Here is a 27,722-nt window from a genome sequence, read left to right as displayed (position 1 = left end):
TGTAAGTGTGGAAAATGGTCATATAAGTCACTTTTTTCAGGGATGTTGTAACTTTGAGCAGTCACTAGCTGAATTGTTGTAAGTCCAGGACTATGTGTAGTACTTTTTTTTGGGGGGGGGGAGTGTTTTTACACCAGGCTATGTTAGTGCTTACCTATCGTTCCCGTGGTCTAATAAGCCGTAAGCCAGCTAACAGGACTGAGTTCCCAGATTTTATTTGGTTTGTCAAGCATGTATGAGAAAACAAGTATAAGTATGACCATAACATATAAACATATAAGTATATATACATATTAAATGAGTACGAATACATGGGAACAGTAGGACAGGGACGGTAGGCACGCTGGTGCGCTTACAGACCTCTTAGGAATGGGATGATTCCTAAGCGGTCTGTAATGTCAGGCTAAAGCGTGGTTGCCAAATTTAAGGACCGGCGTGTAACTCACACCCACCCCACAACATCCACAGGACTCTGAAGGCTCGCCCGGGGAGGAAGCACCGGTTTCCTGTCCCTCTGAGGGCCCCAAAATATTCTCCTCAGTTTTCGCCACCCCGCAAAGACCTTCCGGACGTCTCTGCACCGAAGGGCTCTTGGTCATCCGGACTCATAACTAGCCCGCCCGGAATTGGCTGCCGGTTTGGAAGAGTCGCTTGTGGATTGGCAGCGGCGGGAGGGCGGGGGAAAGCAGGAGCCGCCTCTTGCGTGGTGCCGTCACCACGTCGTCGCCGCCGCTGCCGCCGCCGCCGCCGCGCCGCCTCATCGAGGTTTGAATGTGAAGCTGAGCCCTAGGAGGAATTGCTGCTCGATCGCGCTGTCAGGGGGACCCGTCAGGTAAGGCCAAGCCGTTAAGCGCGATCCGCCATCCTTTGGCGTGCGGCTGAGCTTCCCAGGCTTTGGAAGGGAGCGCCGCGGAGAGGAAGGGCGACCGAGGCAAGCCTGTGAGTCTGGGGAGACGGTCGTGAGTGCGGGCCCACGGCCCAGCAGAGAGGGTGGTGCCTCTGAACCTGCGGCGTCTCTCTTGGCCTGCCTCCTTTTGCCTACGCGTGCCCTCGTTGGCTCCTGAGCCTCGCCCGCGGCAAAAGCAGCCTGTTGATTGGCTAGCTTCGCCTGTCACTCGCTCTGGAAACGAGATAGCGTGAATCGAGCACCTCGATCACTGTCTGTCTCTCACTTTCCATTTCCCTCCTTTTATCGCCGAGCTTTTCCTCTGGCGTGAACCCGTTGGAGATGGGGCAGGACTTTCAAGGGCGGGGAGGGTCCTCGTCCCCTTAAGGAAACTGTGGTGGGCTTCCCCTCTCCCATTTCCTTAGCAGCAACGTAGAAGGATGCCAGCCTTGTCCCTCCACACACACACACACACACACCCAAGAAGAAAGATGCTCTGTGGGCTCCTTCTAGGGTAAAAACAGCAAAATCCTGTTGCAGGCGTTGAAGAAGGAAATCCCCTGCACTGGGCAAAAGCTATTTTTGTTTGGGGCTAATATGGAGGATGAAAGCTCCTCGCCCATATTCTCTTTGCAACAGCATTCACTGTATTTGGATTTGTTCAAATGGGGAGGAGAGAATTGTTGTAGCCGCTTGGTGAGGTCCTGGTAGAGGGAAGATTTCAATCAGATCCAATTAATTCAATGAGTATGAATGGTTACTTGGAAATAAGCTTTATAAGCTACAGCAACATTGCAGCTTGCTTGCAAAAAGATGGTTGGGATACTTGGATTATTGATGTAACATTCTTTTCCCACCTTTTCCCTCCTCCTCCTTCAAGCCCATTTTTCGGAGGGGGGGCACACCCAACTATTCTGAATGGTATCCCTTCTGTTTTGATCCCTTCTTTCCAGTTGAAACATAGTTTACTAATTTGTAATTTCATTTATGCATTTTTTTTTTTGCTGCTTCTGCTTCCCTAGTGTCCCCATCAAGGTTTAAATGAATTGGTCCTCTTTGGGAAGGGTTCTGAATTGCAATTAGTTTCAAAAACAGTAAATCATGTCACTATCATAGGGCTAAAATGGGGGGATATAAAATATTCTTCGTAAAAAGAACCGTGTGCCTAATAATGATAAATTGTTTTTAAAAATTAATGTTAAAAAATACATTAAAATGCAGTGATTCCGAATTGAGATATTAAATAGCTATCAACCAAAGATTCAAGATTTTTCCAAGTTATATCTACGGGGAAGTTCATATACTTTTTTAAAAAATTAAAGCTGTTCTTAAATTTGATCACAGCCAAAACCTGTCACAACAAAATCGTGGAACAGAGTGTTAGCATATTTTGAAGGATGAGTCTATGAAAGTCCTGTTGCTATAAAACAATTCAATAATTATCTGAAATGAACATAGAGTTGTAAAGAACAAATTTTGAAAAACCTTTTTTCATGTTTTTGATTGGGCATCTTCCTGAGATGATTGATAGTTTGTCTATCAACAACATTTCCTTGGAGTATTCCATGTCAAGTTTAATTAGCAATGAGTTAAGTATAAATTGGGTGACATGATAAATAAGTAGATCGCTTGAAACTATGCCAAGAGTTCTTATTTGTAATGGTCCATGATCAAATTGAGAATGGCACAAGAATCAGTCCTGGAGCCTATAATCTTCTGCACATTTTTAATGAGTTAAATCAGAGAGGGAAGGAATATTTAACAAATTTGCAGATGCACAAATTTATGTAGTTAAGGAGAAATAAAAATGCAAAATAATATTAATAGGTTGTAGAAGTATTTTAATGTTACAATAAATATAACAGATACAATAATAGTTACACTACATCAGCATATACTTTTTTAAATCATGAGATGTAACTATTTTATTCTTCCTGCATCCTCAAACTTCACTTAAAGTGTTATAAATAGTTCTGTCAATAAAGAAATTGAAAACAGGTTACAAGAAGATCAACAGAGATCATTAGAGGGTTAAAAATGTTCAGAAGGAACTACTGTAAGTATCTTTAGCTTTGAAAAAAGACACCTGTTAAGATGCAATAGCACTCATGTGAAAAGATGCCACATAGAAGGTCAAGTCCTGTTTTGTATCATTGCAGACCTAAATAATAGATATAAATTACAGAAAGGCAGATTCCAGCTTCTTCATAGAGCAATTAACTGGAAAGATGGTAGATTTTCCTTCCATATTCAAGCAGATTCTAGAGAGACATTCATGTTTGTCTTTAGCTTGACTTCCCAGACTGAAGGCCTGGGAAGGAGGTCTGGGAAAGATAGCCCAAATGCTTCCTTCCAATCTTTAGTTCTAATCAGAAATAGATAACCTAATGCAATAAAGAATAAATAGATAGGATCTGAAACTTGGTTTTAAAAATACAGCTTAAGTATGATTCAGTAGAGTTTTCTATACCATGAAAAACTTGGAAAAATTGAAACAGCTTGAACTGAAAACAACCAGTGTGTGTATTTAAAATGAAACAATTTCAATAAGGTCATGATGAATCTCAGTCCTTCAGGATAAGCAAGGCCAGGAAATAGGAACAACAGGGATTTCAGGTACATCTTTATAGTAGGATACAGTAATAGACTCTTGAACGCCTGTTAGAACTTTTTGCTACTGTATTTTATATCAGTTTCAAAATAAAGAGGATCATCATCTACTAGACCTATTAAATTGTACTACTCTTGGAAGAAACATTGAAAATGATGTAGGAAGAATGGAAAATTTATTATATTTGGTACTATTTGAGAACACACTTTCCAACCTAATGTAGGCAAGATTTAACTAGGTTAAACGAGGTTTTTGCTTATGCACCTTTAATTTCACCACAGTATGTATTTTTCATATTTCTTCCAGAGAACTGGGGGCATTTTCCAAGCAGATACGAGGCACAAATAATAGAAACAATGGAATAATGAGAGCATCCGGAACCTGAAATCTGGTCTATAATATTGGATGTTACTGAAATCTTAGTCCATATGATATGAGATCATGGAAATTATAATTTACATGTCAAGAAATCTATTGTACTATTTTTGTGTATGTTTTTATTCACAATTATAGGTTGTGTTTACTATTGGCTAGGAGACCATACAATGACGTATGTGTACAAGTGTGCTTTTACTGATAGGACATTTGTCAGTTTAAATATCCTATGTCAGCATTCCAAGTTATAACTTCCAAACTAAAAGACCCCGAGACTGTCATCTTTTCAAAGATCCGTTTTATTCAAGATGTTATATGGCACATCTGAGGAAAACCCGAATCTGAGATTTCCGGGTTTTCCCTACCCCAAAGAGAATCCAAAATCCAACCCCTGCACCCAATAGCTCATCACATGGTCCAATCATTACTTAGTTCCAACTGGAGACTATCCCCAGGCATTCCCCTCCAGGAGTAGAGTAACATGTCCTGACTTTCTGAGAAAGGAATGTTATTGTGGCTAATCTTCCACCACTCCTTGAAATCCCACTCCCAAAATTCCCAGGCACAGAATGTGGAAGCCCAGAAGCTTCAAAGAAAAATGGCTTCCAAGCTGACATCCTAATTGAGAGCAAAAAGAAAACTGATTTGAATTTCCATCAGTGTGCACTCTGTTGCCAAAAAGATATTTTTTAATACATACTGTAGTGTTTGTTTTGTTGAGAATAAAGTTGGTCCTTATTTTTCTTAATATACAGTATTAACAGTTACTGAACACTGTTTTGTTAACTTTTAGGTTTGGTAATGGAGCTGAGTGATGCCAATTTGCAGACTTTAACGGAATACTTAAAGAAGACGCTAGACCCTGATCCTGCCATAAGGCGTCCTGGTAAACAGTTTAAAAATTAAGAATGTGAATAAAAAACTTGAGACTAAATGGCAGCCTGTGCCATTACATTAAACATTAAATGGCAGCCTGTGATAATTTAGAGCACAATATTAGCTAGGTAGTTGAATTCTCACATTACTTTTTGAAAATTTGAGTTCATTGAGTTCAGAAAGGTGCTGTCCTGTACTTCAGTACATCCCCTATAATAAACTCTCATAATCGATATCACTTTTGTTTCTTACTCATAATTATATTCAGATTTTTTAAACTATTATATGGATATAATTTCTTCAAAGGCATATAACTTCTTTACATATGAAGACACTTCATTGTACTTCTGTATACTATTAAAAATCACTAGTACAGTGATGGATGTATATCTATTTAATTCCTAGTCAGTGATTTTGAGCACTATAAGTCCATAAGAGATGTCTTTTCAAAATATAATATTTGGAGTATAAAATCTAAGAACACCATCTTCATCTGTGCTTAGCAACTACTGTACATTTGGAAATATTTAATAGTTGCAGGATGACAACTGTACAGTCAATATAAAAATATTGATTTCAATTTATTATCCCTATCCAGTCTTTTTATTTCTTTTTGATGTTAAATAATAGGAGTTTGAAAGTAATAAAACTATAAACTATGTATTTTTCTTACAGCGGAAAAATTCCTTGAATCTGTTGAAGGAAGTCAGAATTATCCACTGCTGCTCTTAACACTATTGGAAAAATCACAAGATAATGTCATAAAAGTTTGTGCTTCTGTCACATTCAAGAATTATATTAAAAGAAATTGGAGAATTGTACGTATTTTAACTAATAAATTTTTATTATATATTAAATATTAATATGTTAAACATATATGTTTATATATACAACCATATTGGTTGTTAGGATTCTGTAAAGGACTTATAGGAAATCCAGTAGGTTTTGTGCTTCATACTGAAAGTATGAATCAGTTTTACCCTTGCATCTGAGAACAATAACTACATAAATATCTCCCTTATACATAAATCCATATGCAAATTAAAATTGATTATATGATCATGCATTCAAAATTTGCTTGATTTCCCAGTTTCCATGGCTAATGCAGAAGTCTTCACTTAGGTAGCAGAAGCATAAGTGGCAAACATAAATTGTCTAGTCCTTTTCTTCCTTTAGAAATTGTCTAGTCCTTTTCCTCCTCCTTTCCTAACTAGAGTGAAACTAGAGTGAAAGGGCTAATAGTTTAACTCCTACAATTTTAAGTTTTCAAGAAAGTAGAGAAGCCGCCAGTAGGTGAAGAATATGGACCAGAGATTTGCAACTTTGATTTGGAGGGTATTATAGAATTAGGATTGAACTTTAATTTTATAACTGTTTCAGATTTTGCAGCAATTAATATTAATTCAAAATTATATCTGTCTATCCTGACTTGATTATTAATTAGGGATATAGGGATAGTATTTGTTTCCTATTTATCCTCTTTATGAAGCAAACAACTTAGCAGTGTCTAGAAAAGGCATGGCCTTAAGTTAATTAATACTTTGTTTGTAGATTGAAGATGAACCAGATAAAATATGTGAAACTGACCGGATAGCTATTAAAGCCAACATCGTACACCTGATGCTTAGCAGCCCAGAACAAATTCAGAAACAGGTAAGGCAACTAAAAATGGAAGTCTGTCTATTGTTTTGCAGGGAGATTGATTTGTTACAAAAGGATTTTAAGGAATACTAGAGGTATCAAAGGACATGTAGTTCAAGTATGTAAAGACCAAGAATATTAAAGAGCAGTCATATATGTATTAAATATATTTAAGTCACATTAATAGTGTTTCTCTGTTGTACTTAAAAATAGTGATAACATTGGGTCATCTAACCTGTTTGAAGCATGCTATGAATAGTTGACGAATACTCCAAAGCCTAAATCAATAAGTGTCATATTCCATGGCTTAGACATAGAAAGCCATTGAGAAAAAAAGATGATAGTTATATTATAATGACAATTTTAATAATTTTGAAAGTACATTTATTTCTATTCAGTGCATGATTATCAGAGGAGCATGCAAATTTACAAAATAAAATTGAAATAAGGCAAGATTACGCAGTGGCTCTTTCTTAAGAGTAACAACTTCCTCATCAAACATTTCTCATTGGAGATGAAATAGAATCTTCATTGTCATTCCACATTTGTTGTTTTTCTCCACTCAGTACTGACAAATTAATGGCCTCCGTATTAAAGATGTCATGTAATACTAAAGATACATGTCACTGCAGAATAAAGATTTATAAGACAAGTTTAGAACCAGGTAATAATAAGACATTGTATGAAAATTCCACCATTTTTAATCTAAGAGAGTTTTTTTCAAATTTCCATATGTAGTATCTTTCCCTAGCTTTGTATAGTAAAAGTGGTATTGTTTTAGTTAAAATAATAAATATGTGCACAGTTGAAAACAGAAACTTATCATCCTCTCTTAATGACCCCATAATCTCGTATGGGGTGGAGTCTGGACAACTGAGTGGAACTTAGTGTTTACTGGCTGGATACCTTTGTCATCAATGCAGAGTTTTTTGCAGCAGGTATATTTTCAGTGTGCCCAAAGAGAGAAATATCTGCCTGTACCTAGGATCAAACTCACGCCCTGCTGGTTGTGAGGTGAGAACTCCACCTCTAGGCCACTGCACATGCGCGTACACACACACACATTTATATGACCATCTACTTGACATATTAATCAATGTGCCATAACACTTTTAAAAGATATCATTATAGCAATGAAATATAATACAATATAAGGAAACATTTTGTGCTAGAGGCAGTTCAAATAATCAATGACGGTCACTTAAGATAGTCTCCAAAAACCCCTGATCCAATATCCAGGAGAAGAATCAAGCTGTTTTAACAGCTTTTTGAAAGGCAGACAGATGAGCTCCTCAACTTCCTCCAGCAGTGTGTGCTGGCTATCTCTTCTGCAGCCTGATGTCATGACCAAGATCTAAAGAAAAAGAGAAGTAGACACATGCTTATTGTTTTCAGCTACAGTGTATAATTGGTTCTTTATTCTAAACAAGATTCTGCATTCCATTTAGTTAAAGCAGCTATTTATCCCTTTTCAGATATCTATATTTATTCTCTTTTTGTAGTTAAGTGATGCTATTAGCATAATTGGTAGAGAAGACTTTCCTCAGAAATGGCCTGACCTGCTAACAGAAATGGTAAATCGCTTTCAGAGTGGTGACTTCCATGTTATTAACGGAGTTCTTCGTACTGCGCACTCTCTGTTCAAAAGGTATGGGACAGGGCTCTTACTCTCTTATTCTTGTTTGCAAGTAAAATTGCTCTGTTGTGCAGTAATTGGGTTTTGATTGATTTTCAGTGTGGTTTACCAACTTCTTTTGAAAATTGCTTGAATTTTCTTTTCTTTGTTAGGTATCGACATGAGTTTAAATCAAACGAACTGTGGACAGAGATCAAACTTGTCCTTGATGCATTTGCGCTACCTTTGACCAATCTCTTTAAGGTACAGTTTTGTTCTGACATTTGCATCTCTGCAAAAACACTTTCATCTTCAGAATGCACTTTAAATATATGTTGAGTGCCACGAGGTTGTAATTTCTGCATTACTACTTCAAATGTTAACTTCCTAGGAAAATTAATAACAAAAATACTACTAATTAAAAATTTTTATAGATAGATAGATAGATAGATTTATTTATTGGTAAAGTGTGATTGGACACACAAGGAATTTGTCTTGGTGCAAATGCTCTCGGTGTACATAAAAGAAAAGATACATTCGTCAAGAATCATAAGGTACAACACTTAATAGTCATAGGGTACAATAAGCAATCAAACCATACTAGGAAACAATATAAGTTGTAAGGATACAAGCGACAAAGTTCCAGTCATACAATCACCAGTGGGAAGGGATGGGTGATATGGAATGATGAGAAGGTTAATAGTAATAGTAGTGCAGACTTTGTAAATAGTTGGACAATGTTGAGGAAATTATTTGTTTAGCAGAATGATGGTGTTTGGAAAAAAACTGTCCTTGTGTCTAATTGTTGTGGGGTGCAGTGCTCTATAGCGTCATTTTGAGGGTAGGAGTTGAAACAGTTTATGTACAGGATGTGAGGGGTCTGTAAATATTTTCACAGCCCTCTTTTTGCCTCGTGCATTGTTTTTTTAAAGTAGATAGCACTGTTAATATTCAGACGTTTGATGGCAGTGCCTGTGATTTTTTTGCTTTTTTTTTGAAATATCTTATTTTTGCATTTTAATAGAAAGGAAGCAAAAACATTGGTTATCATTTATCTTTCTTTTTCTAGGCCACCATTGAACTTTGTAGTACTCATGCAAACGATGCCAGTGCTTTGAAAGTTCTGTTCTCCTCTCTGATTCTTATTGCTAAGTTGTTCTACAGTTTAAATTTTCAAGTAAGCCACCTTTATATTTTCAAGTTAATAATACTGATCTATCCATACTGGCATAGAATTCAAGCAGTTACAGTTGATAAATATCTTAGTGATGCTAATCTTAAAAAGTCTTCATTGATTTTTGAGGTAATGAAATGTTTTAAAACAATCTGGATAAAGGTGAATGCTGTATAAATTACATGGACAAATGAAGAATAGTGTGTATATCACCTTTTAATATAATAAATAAGTTTGCATTTTTACATTTAGTTTCTCCTCCGATTCATTTCAGTAAGAACAAGCCTGATCAAAATTTGTGTCAGAAGAGCAAAGAGAAGAATTATAATGGATGTTAATAGTCCGGATATCAAATTCAGAAATAGTAGATGGACTATTCATATATTCATCTATAATGAAGTCAAGACAAAGGCCACTATTTTCCAAGTTTGCATAATTTCATGCTCACTGCCCTTAATTTAGGGGGTGTCTTTTGAACAAAAATGATTTGTTAAAATATGTTTCTGATACATTCTGTATTGGAACTGATAATCATGAAAGAAAACAATATACAATGATTCCATTTGCATTTCTGAGAGGCCTTGAATTTCACCAAAAATGTCTATAATATTAAAAAAAATAACATAGCATAAAGAATAACAATAGCCTAGTGCTGTACAGTTATACCTCGATAGCTGCTTTAAAACTTGTCAAATTCTATGCAAAACTATGCATTTTAACATAAAAATTTTGTCCCAGTGCTTGTTGTTCGTTTGTTACCCGATGCACAAGCTAGAACTTGTCATCATCAGCTGCCCCATGACTTGTTATCCTTTCCGGCTGAAACAAGGGTCACGTGTTAAGTCACATGGTTCGTTTGGTACTCATGATTTTAATGCTCTTTTAGTACTTGCCTCCTGGAACTATTAATGATGAGTATTTATATGTGTTAACTTTTACTGAGTGAAGCTGGAAATTAATAAGTGTTCTGAATGATTAGATAAGATACCAGAATGCAGCTCCTCTGTTTCACTTTGTGGTAAATTACTGTTTTTCTACAACGCTTGAAAACTATTTTATGACTGTACAAGCATCCTCCCCATCATCACAGACATTTTCTTACACTTTCAATGACATGTTTTCAGATAGTCATATGTTCATTGATCAAAAAAGTTGAGTCAGCTATATTAATCAAGAAAGGAAAAGATTAGAATGTTAGCTTTGGAAGCCATACGCCACGCTGCCAGATAGCCTGAGAAAATGGGAGGGGGGTGATTTCAATTGAGTAGCTCTAAGTAGACAAAAAAAATTTTTTTTGTTAGTTTAAGGTCATTAAGTATGGCACAGGATAAAATAAGGATCTTGCTTTTGGACGGATTGTGATTGGGCCATGTGATGTGATGACGGCCAAGAGGGGATGGATTTGTGGCTTGGGGAATTGTGGGAAGCCCAAAAACTTTTAGGTTTGGGATTCCACAGATGTGCCAGGTGCTATTTTAGGTTGAGATACGTTTGTCTCAGAGATACTGATTAGAATGGAGGTTTGCTGGAACGCTGACATAGAATACTAAGTATAAAAATATACTTAGGATTTCATTAAAACCCCTTTTATAATTAGTGTATTTGAAAGCTTTTCTTTGAGCGGGTCCTGCCATAATTGATTATCATTAAAAAATGATTAAAAATAAGAACTTGTATCTTAATTCCATAGGACCTTCCTGAATTTTTTGAAGATAATATGGAAACCTGGATGATGAACTTCCATAATCTTCTAACACTGGATAATAAACTCTTACAAACAGATGTAAGTAACATGATAAAGATTTTCTTAAATTTCTCTGCAATGGTTATTCATACTCAGTAGTAAAAATAGTATTATGACTATCTGTTAATTGGTAGCAAAATTTATATGGATCTTTTAGGTGGTAAGGCACATTGAAATGTGAATAAAATAAGGAGGAATGTGATTGATGATTATTTTTGTTGGTGGTGATGCTAGGATGAAGAGGAAGCTGGACTCCTAGAACTTCTGAAATCCCAAATTTGTGATAATGCTGCTCTGTATGCACAAAAATATGATGAAGAATTTCAGCCTTACTTGCCCCGTTTTGTTACTGCAATTTGGAATTTATTGGTCACAACTGGTCAAGAAGTTAAGTACGATCTGGTAAGTGTACCTGGCTTTCTTTCACGATGCTTGAAATCAATATTGTGGTACTTTTTCAAATAATTTTTGTTCATGTCTTTTTCTTATAGCTGGTAAGTAATGCAATCCAGTTCCTGGCTTCCGTTTGTGAGAGACCCCATTACAAGCACCTGTTTGAAGATCAGAATACACTGACAAGTATTTGTGAAAAAGTTATTGTTCCCAATATGGAATTTAGAGGTACAGTTATTATATTTTTATACAAGCAAATTAAATTTCTGTACAACCAAGTGACTTCTAGCTCTTTACCTCAAAAAAGTTAAAGCGTTAGTAAACAAATTGTGGGATCCTTGGTGCTTCTTGAGCTTGTTTGTTTGTTTGTTTATTCGTTGGCCAACTAGATAAGATCATCAGTGGAAGTGAGTTTAGGGTTTGCCTCCTGTTTATATACAGTACTTTGTCCTCCCAGTAGTGGTGTAGGTGTAGTTTTCTCCTTAATAGTTCTGTGATGACAGTATTGTTTTCTGCTTGGTTTTTTTGTCACTGTTAATCCCTGCTTATCTAACTATTGATTATTGGAGAGGATTTGTTCGGGACTTTTAGTTTCCTTCTTAGTTTTTTTATAGTTTCATTTGAATGATATGTAAATCTGATTTATTTCTATATCTAGTGATTATACAAAATTACTGCACAAATCATGCGTGTGGTTGATTTAACAAATTATTATTAGGAATATGTAATGTTAAAAACAAATTAGTTTTAACCAAATGTTTAATCTTTACAATGTTATGTCACCTAGCTGCTGATGAAGAAGCTTTTGAAGATAATTCTGAAGAATATATTAGAAGAGATTTGGAAGGATCAGGTAATTGCTTTGATAGTAAATAAACAGTAGTAGTGGATAAATATACAGTGTGCGTGTGTATGTGTGTGTTCTCTTTTTTTGTTAATGACATCCTATCCTTGTTTAATATACACAGTGTAGTAAATCTTATTCAATAATATTAAAAGCATGTATCCAAATCAAGAGACAGTGATGCTGTTTAAGTATAACTGCCATGCACTTGATTTTTATTTTTTTCTGGTATAGATATTGATACCAGACGCAGAGCGGCCTGTGATCTAGTAAGAGGATTATGCAAGTTTTTCGAAGGACCTGTAACGGGGATTTTTTCCGGTTATGTTAATTCTATGCTACAAGAATATGCAAAAAACCCATCTGTCAATTGGAAGCATAAGGATGCTGCTATTTACCTTGTAACATCTTTGGCATCAAAAGCTCAGACACAAAAGGTACTTGGTTTTGATTAAAAATTGAAGGATATAATGATATTTGGATCCTTATGGGAAAGACGCAATAATATCAGTTCATACTTTGATTTCTGTCATGTTGCCCTATTTTAATTTTCAGCACACTTCTTAAAGGTGTTATCCCCCTGGTATATATTAATTGAAATCTTTTAAGTCTAAAAAGCAGACATCATGGAATACTTACCCTTAGAGATTGCCTATATGAACTTTGCTCAGATTATCTCCCACCCATCCCCGACGTATCTATGCCCCAGTGCTCAGCAAAGAAGATACTTGCTAACGAGTGTTGGGACCTGAATAACAGTGTCTCAGAGGTTCAGCAAAATGAGCTGTGCTGGAAATGTGTAAGGTGAAACATAGTAATGATAGGTCCTGGATACAAGCATTGTATTCAAATTCAATTCAGTAAATTCAATAAATAAAATTGTCTTGTAGAGCTGGAGTGAATAGAACTTTGGTGAAATGGAGACAGATATATTCCTGATTTTCAGTTGGTTTCATTTATTTTTGGCAGTAGAATCAGATTAATCACTTCATTCATTAGAGAGGTACATAAGATTTCTACAATAAAATTTGTCATGGTCATGCAGATGTTTCAAAATCTCAGTGTTCAGTCGCTCTTGTGAATATATTGGATTAAATGGGCCTACTACTTGCACGGTCACTTCTGAAAGCCGGGATAATAAAGTATCATTAATGTACTTCATGCTGGTCCAAGTATAATATTTCATTTAGGGGGTTCACTAGTTTCTTATTTACAGTTTCAACTTTGAACCAGAACAATAAGATAACTTGTGGAAACTGCTAGAAGCCATTCACAGCACATTTAAGCAATGCATATTTAAATTAAAATATAAATAAATTAATACAGATTTTTTAAAAGTGATTATCCTGCTTCCTTCTATAGCATGGAATAACCCAAGCCAATGAGCTAGTGAATTTGACAGAATTTTTTATAAATCATATTCTACCAGATTTAAAGTCTCCTAATGGTAAGTTTAATATTTTATACAAAATATCTTCAATATCTTTGACTAACCTGGATATAATTTTGGAGCTGTGTATTGTATTGTACTGCATTGATTTCTGTAGCCACCCATCTAAACAAGTGACTGAGGAGTACATCATAAAAATGGTATTTGCTTAATTTACCAAATAACTCTCGTTATTAATATTAGTGGAAATCTTGCTGCTTCTGTAAATTGGGAAGTATGCTGAAAATCAAGATTCTGGTTACGTGTTTGTGTTTGTTTGTTTATTTATTGAAGCCATTTTATTTTACAGTAAATGAATTTCCAGTGCTTAAAGCTGATGGCATCAAATACATCATGATTTTCAGAAACCAAGTAAGTTTTTAAAGTACTTATTAGCTTTATATGCTTCCATCTCTCAATAATTCTGTTGCTTTATTAGTCTTAAAATCAGTCTTAAAATCTTTCCATTCTTGTGGTAGGAATAGTAAAAGCCAATATGCAGGAATTGCCTGATTTTCATTTAAATAGGAGGCTGCTCCCTTAACTCTTAAAGATCTTCAGTATACCAGCTCTTAGAGACCTTGTTTTCTAGTGTATCATAAAGGCAAACACAGGAAGATGAAAGCAATAGTTAAAACAAAAACAACCACTGTGTAAACATGGAGCATGGTATTTGAGTCTTGCCAATATTTGACATTTCTAATCTTACTTCTGAATGTTGAGTTGAACTTTGGAAAAACCTAATCTGAATCTGAACTGCAGAATGTTTTAAGAATCTTGCTGATTGTAATTTTTTTTCATATGTTTTTTTAATAGGTAGACCATCTAAATATATTTTACCTGATTCATAACTTATTCTTTATATAAATTAAAAAACTTCATACAGTTTTGACTAAAACTTCAGTATTCTATGCACATTTTAAAAATAAGACAAATTTTAGTGGTGAATAGTGAAATATTTACCTGTATTTCTATCAGATGAATAGGTATTGTTTTTGAAACATTTTATCTGTATGTATGTTTATTTTGTAGGTACCTAAAGAACAGCTCTTGGTGTCTATTCCTCTCCTAATCAATTACCTTCAAGCAGAAAGTATTGTAGTTCATACATATGCAGCTCATGCTCTTGAAAGATTATTTACAATGAAAGGAGTTAACAATACCACATTGTAAGTTTTAGACTGGCAATAAATGTACTATATAAAGCATGTATTTTTCTTATTGCTCAAGTTGGAAAAAAAACTTGATTTTTAACATTGTCAGCCTTTGGAATCTTATTTTTTAAGATTATCACATTTATATGTAATGCTGATTTTTACATTTCTTAAACTAAAACTTTTGAACTTCAGTTTTAGAAGGTCATAAACATAGCATGATTTTCTGTTTCTTGCATTTTTGTCCATTCTCTAGTGCTTCCTGCTTTCTTTAAGAGAAAATCAGAATATTTGTCTCCTCAGGGTATTGATAAGTAACCAAAAGACTAGTTGGGATATTAAAATATTGTCATCTTCTACAGAATTTCAGCTTCAGAGATGGTTCCATGTGTTGAAATGCTGCTAACAAATCTTTTCAAAGCTCTGACACTTCCAGGGTCATCTGAAAATGAGTACATTATGAAAGGTAGGAGCCTATAAAAAATGAAATGGTAGAATAAGTGTAAAATTCAAAAATTTACCAATATACTGCTGAGTCAGGCCAAGGCCTATTGTGGTCTAAATTTTTGTTTCATTCGATAATGAGTAGTGCTGGGATGTTTGCAAGCAGGAAATGGAAAAAATAGCTCTCTCGTTGTTTTCCTGCTGTTGATATTTGGAGACACACTGCCCACAACTAGAGATAATCATCCCTCCAAGTTGATGTCCTCCAAAATGTAGTGAACATCTTGATAACATAGGATTGTCATGTTTATCATTTCCTCAGACTGGTAACAAGCACAAAAAACTGCAGATTCCAGGCTAAATAATTTTTCTTCGCCTAAAAATTCTAAAACTTGAATTATATACTTATTTGAAACTTATCAAACATGATGTTCAGTGTATCTTTATGCAGTAGACGTGATGTAAAATTTTTATGCAGTTTATAAAATTAGGTTACAAAAAATTACAATTATTTCTGCCTTGATTTTAATATTAATTTCTGACTTTTCAGCTATCATGCGGAGTTTTTCTCTTCTTCAGGAAGCCATAATTCCATATATCCCTTCATTAATCACTCAACTTACAGAGAAATTACTTGCTGTTAGTAAGGTAAGGAAGAAATGGATTTATATTTGTATCGCCTGTTGCTTTTTCCCTTTTATCAAAATGATTAGATGGAGTGCCACACATTTTCATACTCCTGATGACCAGTTAAAGTAACAGCTACATTTTAGATTGTCTTTCTATAGAAATAAGGAAGATATTCAGATTTGCTAGAGTAGCAGAATGGGGAGGAGAAAGATGACATGAAGAAATTTTAAAACAATATGGAGGGATTCCCCCCCCCCAAAAAAATAGGGACAGTCTGATAATAAAAAGAAAGGTGTATTCTCCTATATTCTCCTATATTAAATATTAGTAATATTTCTTAATGTTAGAGAACTTTAATATATACAATTGTTCTTAGGCTAAAAAAAAATTAAGTGAATTTCCCATTCTAACAATTGCTCCCTTAAAAATGTACAGCTGATAGCAAACCCCCCCAAATAAAAGGTTTGCTCAGGTGTAGGAAGCCTTCAGTTAAATACCATCTTTTAAAAGGCATTATTTGATCCAAAGTACCGTGTTTCTCCAACAATATGGCCTCTACCAATAGGAAGGCCCAGCATGACTTCTAGGCATGAGGTGAAATTAAGCCCCACCCCCAAATTGTAGGCCTATTTAAACCATGTGTTTCCCCGCCATTTCTCACATCGTTCGTTAGAACTACACGAGGTGAAGAGAAATGGGGGGGAAGGGCGGGGTGGGTGGGGAGAAAACTTGCCTTTAGGAATGCCCTGCAGGTATCCTGATAGCCGATAGAAGCTCCCCGAAGGCAGAGTCCCCAGCCACTTCAGGGCATGGCGTGGCTGCCCATGACCCTTCGCCTTTAGGAAGTCTCTTTTGGGCAATGGAAGCTACCCAAGTGCAGTCACCAGCCACTTCGATCGGCCGGTAGAAGCAGCCTTGGGGCGAGCGCACACACACACTCCCCTTGCCACGAGGCTGCTTCTATCAGCCAAGCAAAGTGGCTGGTGACTGCATTTGGGGAGCTTCCATCGCCCGAAAGACACTTCCTAATGGCGAGGGGACACGGGCAACCATGTCTCGCCCTGAAGCAGTTGGGGACTGCCTTCAGGGAGCTTTCATCGGCTGATAGAAGCAGCCTTGCAGCGAGGGGAGTGTGTTTGCGCTCGCCCCGAGGCCGCTTCTACCGGCCAATCGAAGTGGCTGGTGACTGCACTTAGGGAGCTTCTATCGCCTGAAAGAGACTGCCTAATGGCAAGGGGACATGGGCAGCCATGCCACGCCCCGAAGCAGCTGGGGACTCTGCCTTTGGGGAGCTTTCGTTGGCTGATAGAAGCGGCCTTACGGCGAGGTATGTGCATATGGGTGGCTCTAGGTGGGGGAGGAAATTAAGTCACCCCAAAAAAGACGGCTTAGCCGTTTTTTCGGGGGTCAAAAAAAAAAATAAGGCCTGACCTTATTTTGTGAGAAACACGGCAATAAGTATTTGATAAATTTGTAAGAATTTCAGTTTTTGTGCTGTGAAAGAGAGTAGCTGTGAAGGTAGAAATTTGCACAGCCAACTTTTCTGTTTTATAAATGGGCAAAGAAATTTCCAGAAAAGTTAGGAAGGAAATCTGTTGTTGAAAAGGTGAAACGATTTTTTAAAAATCCTTTTGGATGAGCAGAACGCCTGCTTATTTTGATCTTGACCATTTTATGAAACTTTGTCTCACAAGTGAGGGTAAATATACATGTCCCAGGATAATGTTGCAAGATCCAATCTGGGTCAGTCACGGGGACCAGAGGTTTTATCTTCTAATTTTTGGACTCGTGCTAGAGCTCATCCTCAAGGAATTTCTCACTGGGCGAGAACTTCTCTTTACACAGAGAAGTTCCCTGAAAAGGAGTTCCAGCACAAATCCAAAAGCTCAGAAGATAAAACGTCTGGTCCCAGTGACTGACCCAGATTAGATCCTGTAGCTTTGTCTGATTTTATTTCGGTTCCAAGTAAAAGTTTTAAAATGTATTGTGGTTTATATTACAGAAATTTACTTTTTTGTTAAACATAAGCAATAGAAATGGCCAAAAAATGGTTGCTCCTATAGCTCTTTACTCCATATGATTTTCTGAAAGAATAAAATTTAACAATTGTAGGGAATAGAAGATTCTATAAGAGAGGGGAACTGGGTCCTACCAGTGCTGGGCTGGTGTGTATGTGTGAGTAGCTCAACTTGCGTAAATTGAGCTGCGCAGTATGTGCATGCATGCCCAGGTGCTGCTAGTGCAAATCGAGCTGCGCATGCACGTTGGCCCGCCACTCATGGACTCAGTTCCCAATAGGCCATGGCCTAGGATTGGAGGCACCTAATATAAAATATCTCAGTAATTGAAGACCATATTGATACTTTTCTCTGAATCATGGGAATTCGAGTCAGATGTGAATTAAATATTGCCACCTGAAGCCATTAATATATTTATAATGGGATATATCAGTGGTAATTGTTATAATTTGAGTAACATTCTCGTAAGTTTATGTAGTCATGATGGCATCATAAATAGTGGTAGACGTTTCCCCATTTTTATTTTATGTCTTTTGTTCTGTTCATATCTTGGTTTTAGAATCCAAGCAAGCCTCACTTTAACCATTATATGTTTGAATCAATCTGCTTGTCGATACGGATAACTTGCAGAGCAAACCCCACAGCTGTTGGAAGCTTTGAAGATGCTCTGTTTATGGTATTCACTGAGATTCTACAGAATGATGTGCAAGGTACAAATAAGCTGTTAATGAACCAATGCGTTGCTCATTTTAAATGATTTATTTTTATATTGTTAGAAAGAGTTGACAAAACATAGCTCTATTTCCTATGATTATAGTCCATTTTTATTCAGGCTTGGCGTGTGTCTTAACTCAGGGAGGTACTGTGGGTGTTCAGAGTCACATTTGGGTCTTGTGGAATGTGTCAGGGCTACGTATGAGCTTTTTAGAAAGAAAATAGCATTTTCTTAAGTCCAATCTTCTATATCCAGAAATGGATTCCCTTTCCATAGCTATTCCCTCCCACTGTAATATATCATTAAGTCTTTTAATTAAAATTAATCTTAATTGGGTATCAGCAACAACAGATGATCATTGGATTAGTGATCTGAGAAAGTATAAATTTTGTGCCCATGATGTAACCTGGGCTAGTCAGCCTCTAATCCTATAGATGTTGTTAAAACACCTATATCCCACATCATGAACCATGTTGGCTCAAGCTGTTGGGACTTGAAATTTGCTCGCATCATGACATTCATAAAAGATGAACTGGATGCACCTGCAGTGTCTTTTTACAAGGCACCCTCTTAGAAATGCTACAGGAATTTTGTAGCATGAGATTACTTTTTGGCATTACTGTGTGTGTGTGAATATAATCTCCCAATCACGAGTCCAGACTATTAACTATTTCTTCCTTTTATCAGAATTCATTCCATACGTATTTCAAGTGATGTCTCTATTGCTGGAGATGCATAAAAATGATATCCCATCATCCTATATGGCTTTATTTCCACATCTGCTTCAGCCAGTCTTGTGGGAAAGGTCAGGAAACATCCCTCCTCTGGTGAGACTTCTTCAGGCCTATTTGGAGAGAGGAGCCAATACAATAGCAAGTGCTGCAGCTGACAAAATTGTACGTATAAACTCAAATGGGAATAATATTTTTAGATGTGTATGTATTTGGTAATGGGTGGGAGGGAGAAGAGTTACTGTCTGACAGTACATTCATTACCACTTTAATTTAGCCTGGAATAATGGCTATAATTCCTGCCAGTCTTTAGACTAAAGACAGATCTTTTCTGGAGGGGTTTGAGATATGATGCCATATATTCTGTTTGGGTCAAAACTATTTTTTTTTCATTGTATTTTGTGTATTATAAACCATCATGAATGTTGTCATCATGACATTGTACAAGTTTGATTAAATAAATGCTGTTGAGCCCACAGCTGACAATACTGAGCATACTACAGTTTTTAGCTTTGTCATGCCAGAGTTAAGAAAATAGACTTTAGGATTCTTTGATTATTGTACTTGAGCAACCTCTGATGCAAAATTTGAATTAGATACAATTTTGTAATTAAATGATTCCTTCATTGTGTTTTCAATTGTCAGCAACCAGTATTGTTTTGCTTTCTATTTTAATTTATAGCCTGGACTACTAGGAGTATTCCAGAAACTTATTGCATCTAAACTTAATGACCACCAGGGATTCTACCTTCTGAATAGCATAATAGAACATATGCCCCCGTAAGTATGGACATCCACATCCCGATTTTTGTAATTGTTATGAATGATTATTTTGGCATTATTGAAATAATGGCTACAATGATGCACTAGATGGAATAATCAGATTGCGGTGTTATTTTTATTTTTTTTAGTGAATCCATTGATCAGTACAGGAAGCAAATTTACATTCTGCTTTTCCAAAGACTTCAAAATTCCAAAACAACAAAATTTATCAAAAGTAAGTTCTATAAAAATGTTCTTTATGGTTTGTGGAACCATCTTGAGTATGGCTTGATAACAATTAACATGTTTTTTACCTTCACTTTCTGTTCTGAAAAGGTTTGTAGGTAGTAACTGTGGAGAAGCAGGGTAGATGGGTAAAACCTGGCTCCTCCCTTTGTTTTACAAATTGGCTCTTCCCAGTTAGGAGTTGTAATTTGAGACACAGTACTTCTTTCGCTGAAGAGAAAAGGAGGGGGAATTTTCCCCTTCCTGGCTTGATATGAAGACAAAGGAATCCAGCCTCAGTAGAGGAAGAGTAGAAAAAAAAAAGGATTGAAGGAGACAAATTTGATTGCCTTTGAAAGCCGGAGCATAGGATATTTGAAGAGTCTCTTGTGTAAAAGGGAAAGGGGGGAATTCTTGCCCTTCCCTGCAATTCAAACTGAGGCACAGAGCTTAGCATTCTACATTCACTCCTAGCTTCAACATTACTTTGCTTTATCACAAATCTAAATTAACAGTCTTTATACTGATGGGCTTCAGGACTTCAAATTAAACCATCTTTTTACTGTTCTGTATCCTGTACAGATACAGATAGATAAACTCCACAAAACATCCATAACAAAGTACTTTTATTGGTTCATCAGGTATCCTCATAACTCACATTTGTGATGAAGTTCTTCTTTAATGACTAATTCTTTGCATATCTGTCTTGTAGGTAAAAAGATGGTTTATCTTCTATCCTTTTTCCCTCATTTTGTAGTGGTAGAAATAGAACAGTTACCATGAGTCCGTGAGTTCAGCCAAGAGTGAGGAAGCCTCCCCCAACCCCTCAAGGGTCAATTTAGTGACCAATTAGGATTACAGATGTCATGTGACATGGACTACATTTCCCAGGATACCTTAACTACATTTACCATGATGCATTCCCTTATGGGGATAGCTCTCAACTGCTACCTAACTATCCAATTCCCATACACTGGCTGGACAGCACACTTTCAGTTTGATTTCTGAGACAACAGAATAACAGATTTGGAAGGGACCTTGGAGGTCTTCTAGTCCAACCCTCTGCTCAGGCCAGAAGCCCTATACCACTTCAGACAAAATATGAAAGTAGCATGGGCCTGTATTGGGATTTCAAAGTAGCATATTATTCCATGTAAAGCTTTCAAATTGGGGCAAGTAAAAAAGGGTTGGGAGAATTGTGGTGGAGTCCATCGTTTTTAAGGAGAATCCTAAAAGCCAGGAACATTGGGAGCAAAATGATGAAATACACACCATGACATAGAATCTGTGACTTAGATATTATTGGGATACAATTATATAAAACCAGGATTTTCTCCCTTATCCTCACGTAACACTTTGTCATAATTTCTCCAAGATAATTCTTCTTGTAAAAAAGATGGTACCAAATGCTTATACTGTTAGCCCTGTCTTTTACAACTTTTAATTATTTTCTTTTTTAATATAGGTTTCTTAGTCTTTATCAACTTGTACTGCATAAAATATGGAGCAATAGCACTTCAAGAAATATTTGACAGCATACAACCAAAGTTAGTATGTTTTTAAAAATACAATTTATTTTATACTGAGGATTTCTAATGTTGTATTCTTAGGGCTAAATATAAGTGTTAATGCCAGTAATTTGATAATATAATTTCACAGAAGATGTGCCCAGATTGCCTATCCCTGTTTGTTATTACTGTCAGATATTTATTCCTTAATAAGTAAATGTGTGGGGAAGATTTATATTACTCATTTATTTATTTTATTACTTTTTAATTAATAACAAAGAAAAATGAGCAAAAACAAAGATAAGAGTACTGGAAACACATTGTCAAACAGAAGAAAAAAATTATAAAACCTGTTTTTCATTTTTTTTGTTAAAGCACTTTTTGTGGAGATTTGTATTTCTTGTGAATTGGGGATGAAATGGTGCAACTTTGTGAACACTTTTCAAAAATGCTTACATTAAATCATACATCTGTAATGGAGCTGAAGGCCAAGATTTTTCTTTGCCAGATCAGTATTCCTGTGTGCAGGTTTTTCTTTTTTTCACACATATAAGTAATAAAATGGATATAAATATATATATATATATATGGCTATATCACTGGAATAAGGGTTAAATTTAATCCCTAATTTGGTACAGCAATGTCCTCAGTTTCGGCCAGACTTATTGAGAAGGCATTAGTCTGTTAGAGTTAAATGTACAAAAAGTATCTGTGATAAATGTTTCTAGAGAAGGGCTAGAATAAAAAAAAAGCTAATAACTAAAAACAACTTTTACCTATAAACTACCAATTGAGCAAAAAGAAGTTATACAGGTTTCATTGAAACTTAGAGCTTTTCTAACATGGTAAATTGTACAACTTAACAGAACAATTATCATTCTGATATTGGCTAAAATCCTGCTTAGTCTGAAATTCTTATTGACACTTTGGATGTTTGAGTCTATGACAGGCTTAATTCTGGTGAGTGAGCGATACAGAAATGGGATGAATAGATAAATTCTGTATTTTTTTCTGTTCATGAGGAAAGTTAGTTGGAACATTGGGAAAGTATAGATAGTTCTGGGTATATTGAAATGTGAATGAAGTTAACTTGTTAGCAAAGAAGCAAAGGATAAAAAATAATCTGTTCTATGAATTCAAATAGTTGAAGTTTTGGGGAGATCTACTTATTATAAAGGAATGATGAACCCTATTAAAATTCTGTGGGAAGTAACGTACTTTATTTATTGAAGAATTAATGAAATGGGTTGACAGCTGATGAATTTATTTAAAATGTAATATAGTTGGATTTTGATTTACTCTAGGTACCTACTAAAATAAAAAAATATATTTATTTCTTTTTCACTTAATAGGATGTTTGGAATGGTTTTGGAAAAAATCATAATACCAGAAATACAGAAAGTATCTGGGCAAGTAGAAAAGAAAATCTGTGCAGTTGGCATCACGAAAATACTTACAGAATGTCCTCCAATGATGGACACAGAGTACACAAAGTTGTGGTAGGTATAGCCAGTACCTTAATAATTAAGCTTGGTCATTAATTCTGCATCCAAAAATAATACTGTGTTTAATTTAGAATCTACAGCTAAGATAACAAGAATTATACAGCCATTGCTTTTCCCCCACATGGCAACATCACTAACTATATTTCCCAAAGCCTTTAAGCCTAGCAACATCAAATATCCCATTAGTTTTCTGAAAGAGCCTCAACTGTATGAGAAGAGGCAGAATGGTGCGGGTGGAGTTAAAAGAAGGACCAACCTAGAAGCCCTAGGCAGACACAAGCGAAGTCCAAGCACCCTTGAATTCCATTGATCCTTTTGTAACTGCAAGCAGGTGTTAACCGCTAATTGAGAAGATTCTTGTGCATAGGTATGATTAGCAATAAATCAGTTTAATTCAACCTTCATGTGTACACCTGATTTTTCATCCCTGACATTAATCTTCTGAACTCACTCAAAAAGTTTCAACTGATTGCAAGAAAAAAAAACATCAACATGGCATTTGAATGACAGACTGCACCAGCAGCAGATCACGCAACATCAGACACCGTTCTATGTTGCCAGGATGGTATGGTAACTGAAAGGCACAATATGTCAGCCCCTATACTCCCATTGGTGCAACAGTTGCAAAATTTGGCGCAATCTCCATCTCTGATAGCACCAATACCCACACCTGATCTAGGAGCACTGCCAATTTTATAGGGGACTTGTGGTAGCTTGCCTGAAAGATTTGGAGGAGTATCAGAAAGGATGAGAACTCAGGTTCCAAAGAGGCCCTGCAGGAAGGGGAGAGCAGCTACAGTGATGCCAGGGAAGAAACAAGGGATGATCCTTGCAAATGTTGAATGTATTCCATAATTGGGAAGTAGGAAAATGATTTATTAATTGCTCAGCTGAGAAATGAATCTACATAAGTGATTTGGATCTATGAATACATTGAATGAATAGAAAGCTACTTCCATTTTCACAATGAGAGCACCATTAGTGTCCCAGGCCATTGTGCCCCATTGTATCAGATTCAAGAATATCCCTCAAGTAGGGGGTTGGGGGAAGGGGAGGAGTCAGCTAATTGTATCAGTCGATCCAGCCTAGTGGGGTTTTTTTTGTAAAGTTTTTATTTTTTACAACAAACATACAAAAGAAACATAGAAACATAAAACCCTCTTTCAATTATACACATACAGTGTGTCAGTTGGTTACACTCTTTTGTGCTATCCTTTTTTTTAACCATTACTCACAAGTTGTATAAATTCTTACCTTATCAATCTAACATGTGCTTGTGTAATATCAATTATTAATCATTCATTTGGCTAAACTATTTTTCCATCATTTTATATGAGATATTCTAAATTTCATGATCCAGCCTAGTGTTAATAAAGAGAAACTACACCACAGTCTACATTCAGACAATCAAAAATAATGAAATCTACAGTAGGAGTAAATAGTGTAACAAAGCTGAACTGAGGTGCTGTTACATTACAGAATGCTCCATTCTCAGCAATGGCTTCAAAGATATTTAACATTACTAAAATAAAAATGGAGGCATCAGGCTAGTAACTAGCTTTAGTCTAGTTCTAGTCTTGCCTCAGGCACAAAGCCCTAGGAAGAGCAAGCAAATGGCAAATCACTTCTGAAAAACCTTGCCAAGAAAACTAAGAACTTTTCCAGGCAGCATCCAACAATTGGACACAACTGAATGGAAGAAGAAAAATAGAATTTATATTTTAATGAACTTTAAAAGAGACTTGAATTACATGAATAAATTTTAGATAGATAGATAGATGATAGACAGACAGACAGTCTCTCTCTCTCCTCCTCCCCCCCCATGTGTGTGTGTGTGTGTGAAAAAGTTAGAAAAATTATTTGGGCATCTTTAGAAAGATAGGCTGTTAGGCAGGGTTTTTAAAGATATTTCTTTTCTACATTTTTAACTGTCATAGTTGTATCATTGTTAATCCCTTCTCTAGCTATGATAAATGAATCAAGTATTCTCTTCTAACAAGCAATCTGATGAGAGGCATTTTCCGGTTTTTCAGGACACCCCTCCTTCAGGCCCTTATTGGCCTTTTTGAATTGCCTGAAGATGACACCCTTCCTGATGAGGAACACTTCATTGATATAGAAGATACTCCAGGATACCAGACTGCATTTTCTCAGCTTGCCTTTGCTGGGAAAAAGGAGCATGACCCAGTTGGCCAAATTGTGAATAATCCCAAAATCCACCTTGCACAGTCTCTTCATAAATTATCTACTGCATGTCCTGGCAGAGTAAGTTACTTTAATGTGGGATATGTATGGAGCTGAATGAGTGGTTTTAAGCAAGGACTACCTATATTATATATTTTCTAATCTCTCCTTAAATTGTTCCTCACTTCATATGCATATGTGAACGCCATCCTGACTTACTTCCTCAGCATTTGCAAAAATGTTATAACTTAGGATGCCATTGTGTTGCAAGTATAATAATTTCCTTAATACAGCTTCATTCTCACATTATCCAGTTCTGAAACATCTGACAGTATCAGATTGCAATTAGAAGCTGGAAAGAAGCTACACCACATAAGCAAAAAAAAAAAAAAAAAAGGCTGCCACAAATGCCAAAGGACACTGAGGAAGTTTTGCTCAATAGGACAAGCAAAATAACAGGGTGACTTGACTTCTTCTGAAGCACGATGTCATGTTATTTTCCAAAGCAATTTTGAATGGATGCTCATTGAAGTAAAGCATCCATATGAACAGCCTTCCTCTAAATATTTTTTTATTATTACACCTACATGCTGCCCATCTTGCTGGAGGCAAGTCTATATGAAATAAAACTCTGATACAATAACTTGTGGCAATGTGGAAGGCCAGTGTATTTCAAGGAGTTTATTTTGATTTCTTCATATTTAGAAAAGTTCTCAACTTATGATGACAATTGAGTCCAACACCTCTGTTGCTAAGTGAGACATTTATTAAGTGAGTTTTCCCCCATTTTACGGCCTTTCTTGCCCCAGTTAAGTGAATCACTGCAATTGTTAAGTTAGTGACTTAAGTGAATCTGGCTTTCCCCTTATTTTGTTTGTCAGGTCTCAAAAAGTTACCACATGATCCCCACAATAGTGTAGCCATCATAAATATGAGTCAGTTACCAAGTGTCTGAATTATGATCACATCACCACAGAGGTGCTGTAGCGATCATAAGTGTGAAAAATGGTCACAAGTCACTTTTTCAGTATTGTAACTTCAAACGGTCACTATAAACAAACTGTTGTAAGTCAAGGACTAGCTATACAAAAGTTTAGAGCTCATCTCCAACTAACCTCCTTGTTTTTCACACTTGCTAGAAACAAGAGGAAAGGGCGTGGCGAATCTTCACAGAGCTGCAAAGCTTTTATCATTTTTGAAGGCCTCAGACTTTCAGTTCCCATAACAAAGCCATATGTCTCTTGGTCATGGTGCCAGGTTTTAATAACATCCTTGGCCTTTAAGGCAGGAACTTCTGCACAGAACCTAGCATTGGGTACTGTATTTCTGCTATCACTGTGGCAGCTTGTAAGAGATTGAGATATCATCTAGCTTGCTATGTATCCTTGTTATGTTACACTTTTAAATCTGTTTGCTCGAGTTATTAACACATAAGTATATAATATATAAATCTTGAAATCTCTTTAGTCACTGGTGTGCTCATTGGATTTGGATCCAAAAGAACCAATTGCTTGGACAACTTATTACTGCCCTGACACCTGGCAAAATATAACTAGAATTATAGTATGGTCATACAATTCACAGGGTAGAAACAAATAGATAACTTGGGGATTGATGGAACCTAGGATGCTTAGTTGGAATAATAGATTTTTTTTGTTTTAAACTTGTAATTTAAATGTATTTTAAATATATATTGCTTATGTCTTTTAAGGTTCCGTCAATGCTAAGTACCAGCCTGAACACTGAAGCTTTGCAGTTTCTTCAAGGATATTTACAAGCTGCAAGTGTAACATTGCTCTGACATTTTTAATCTGAGTGGCAGAATTACAGAATTACGTCAAAGAGCACTGATATTGACTGTCTTCTAAACAAAGCTCGGACAAAATAAACGAGTTGCTATTTCAGAAATACATCACAGAATTATCGCTTGATGCAGAAGCTGAATGATACTTTGTTCATGTGTTCATAAGAAGGAAGTGATTTTCCTTTTCCCTGTTTGTTTTCAAAGGGAATAGTGTTAGAAGTTTATAATTTGGGATTGATTGCAATTTCACATATGCTGTGATTGGATAACGTTTTAAAATATACAGAGTACTGGCTGCACACTCATGTTGTCACATATTCTTTTTTCCAGTTTATTGTCATTTGTATTTCTTTTGTGTCTTCTAAAATTTATCTAAATTGTGAATAAATAAGTTCTTGTTTTAAAAGTATTTGTCTAGTAGTGTATGTGTAACTCAGTACCATGCCATAACCAC

At 36.0% G+C, this 27,722-nt stretch overlaps 1 protein-coding gene across 1 annotated transcript; it reads left to right on the top strand.

Annotated features, from left to right (window-relative positions):
* Positions 1-708: 708 nt before the first annotated feature.
* Positions 709-27,674, top strand: CSE1L (chromosome segregation 1 like). Its single transcript, XM_026697509.2, has 25 exons — positions 709-832; positions 4,666-4,758; positions 5,424-5,566; positions 6,300-6,401; positions 7,892-8,037; positions 8,178-8,268; positions 9,074-9,181; positions 10,869-10,961; positions 11,157-11,324; positions 11,414-11,543; positions 12,103-12,168; positions 12,394-12,596; positions 13,522-13,606; positions 13,899-13,960; positions 14,621-14,757; positions 15,105-15,208; positions 15,737-15,834; positions 18,394-18,544; positions 19,237-19,445; positions 19,963-20,060; positions 20,192-20,277; positions 21,733-21,814; positions 23,128-23,274; positions 25,314-25,545; positions 27,176-27,674. The coding sequence occupies exons 2-25, from the start codon at positions 4,674-4,676 to the stop codon at positions 27,263-27,265; spliced, it is 2,916 nt and encodes a 971-aa protein (XP_026553294.1). The 5' UTR covers positions 709-832; positions 4,666-4,673; the 3' UTR covers positions 27,266-27,674.
* The last annotated feature ends 48 nt before the right edge of the window (positions 27,675-27,722 follow it).

Source organism: Pseudonaja textilis, chromosome 3 (assembly GCF_049901715.1).
Source record: "Pseudonaja textilis isolate UNSWEBS1 chromosome 3, rPseTex1.2, whole genome shotgun sequence".
NCBI lineage: Eukaryota > Metazoa > Chordata > Lepidosauria > Squamata > Elapidae > Pseudonaja > Pseudonaja textilis.
The sequence above is the reverse complement of the archived record's forward strand: the minus strand, read 5'-3'. Positions and strand labels throughout refer to the sequence as shown.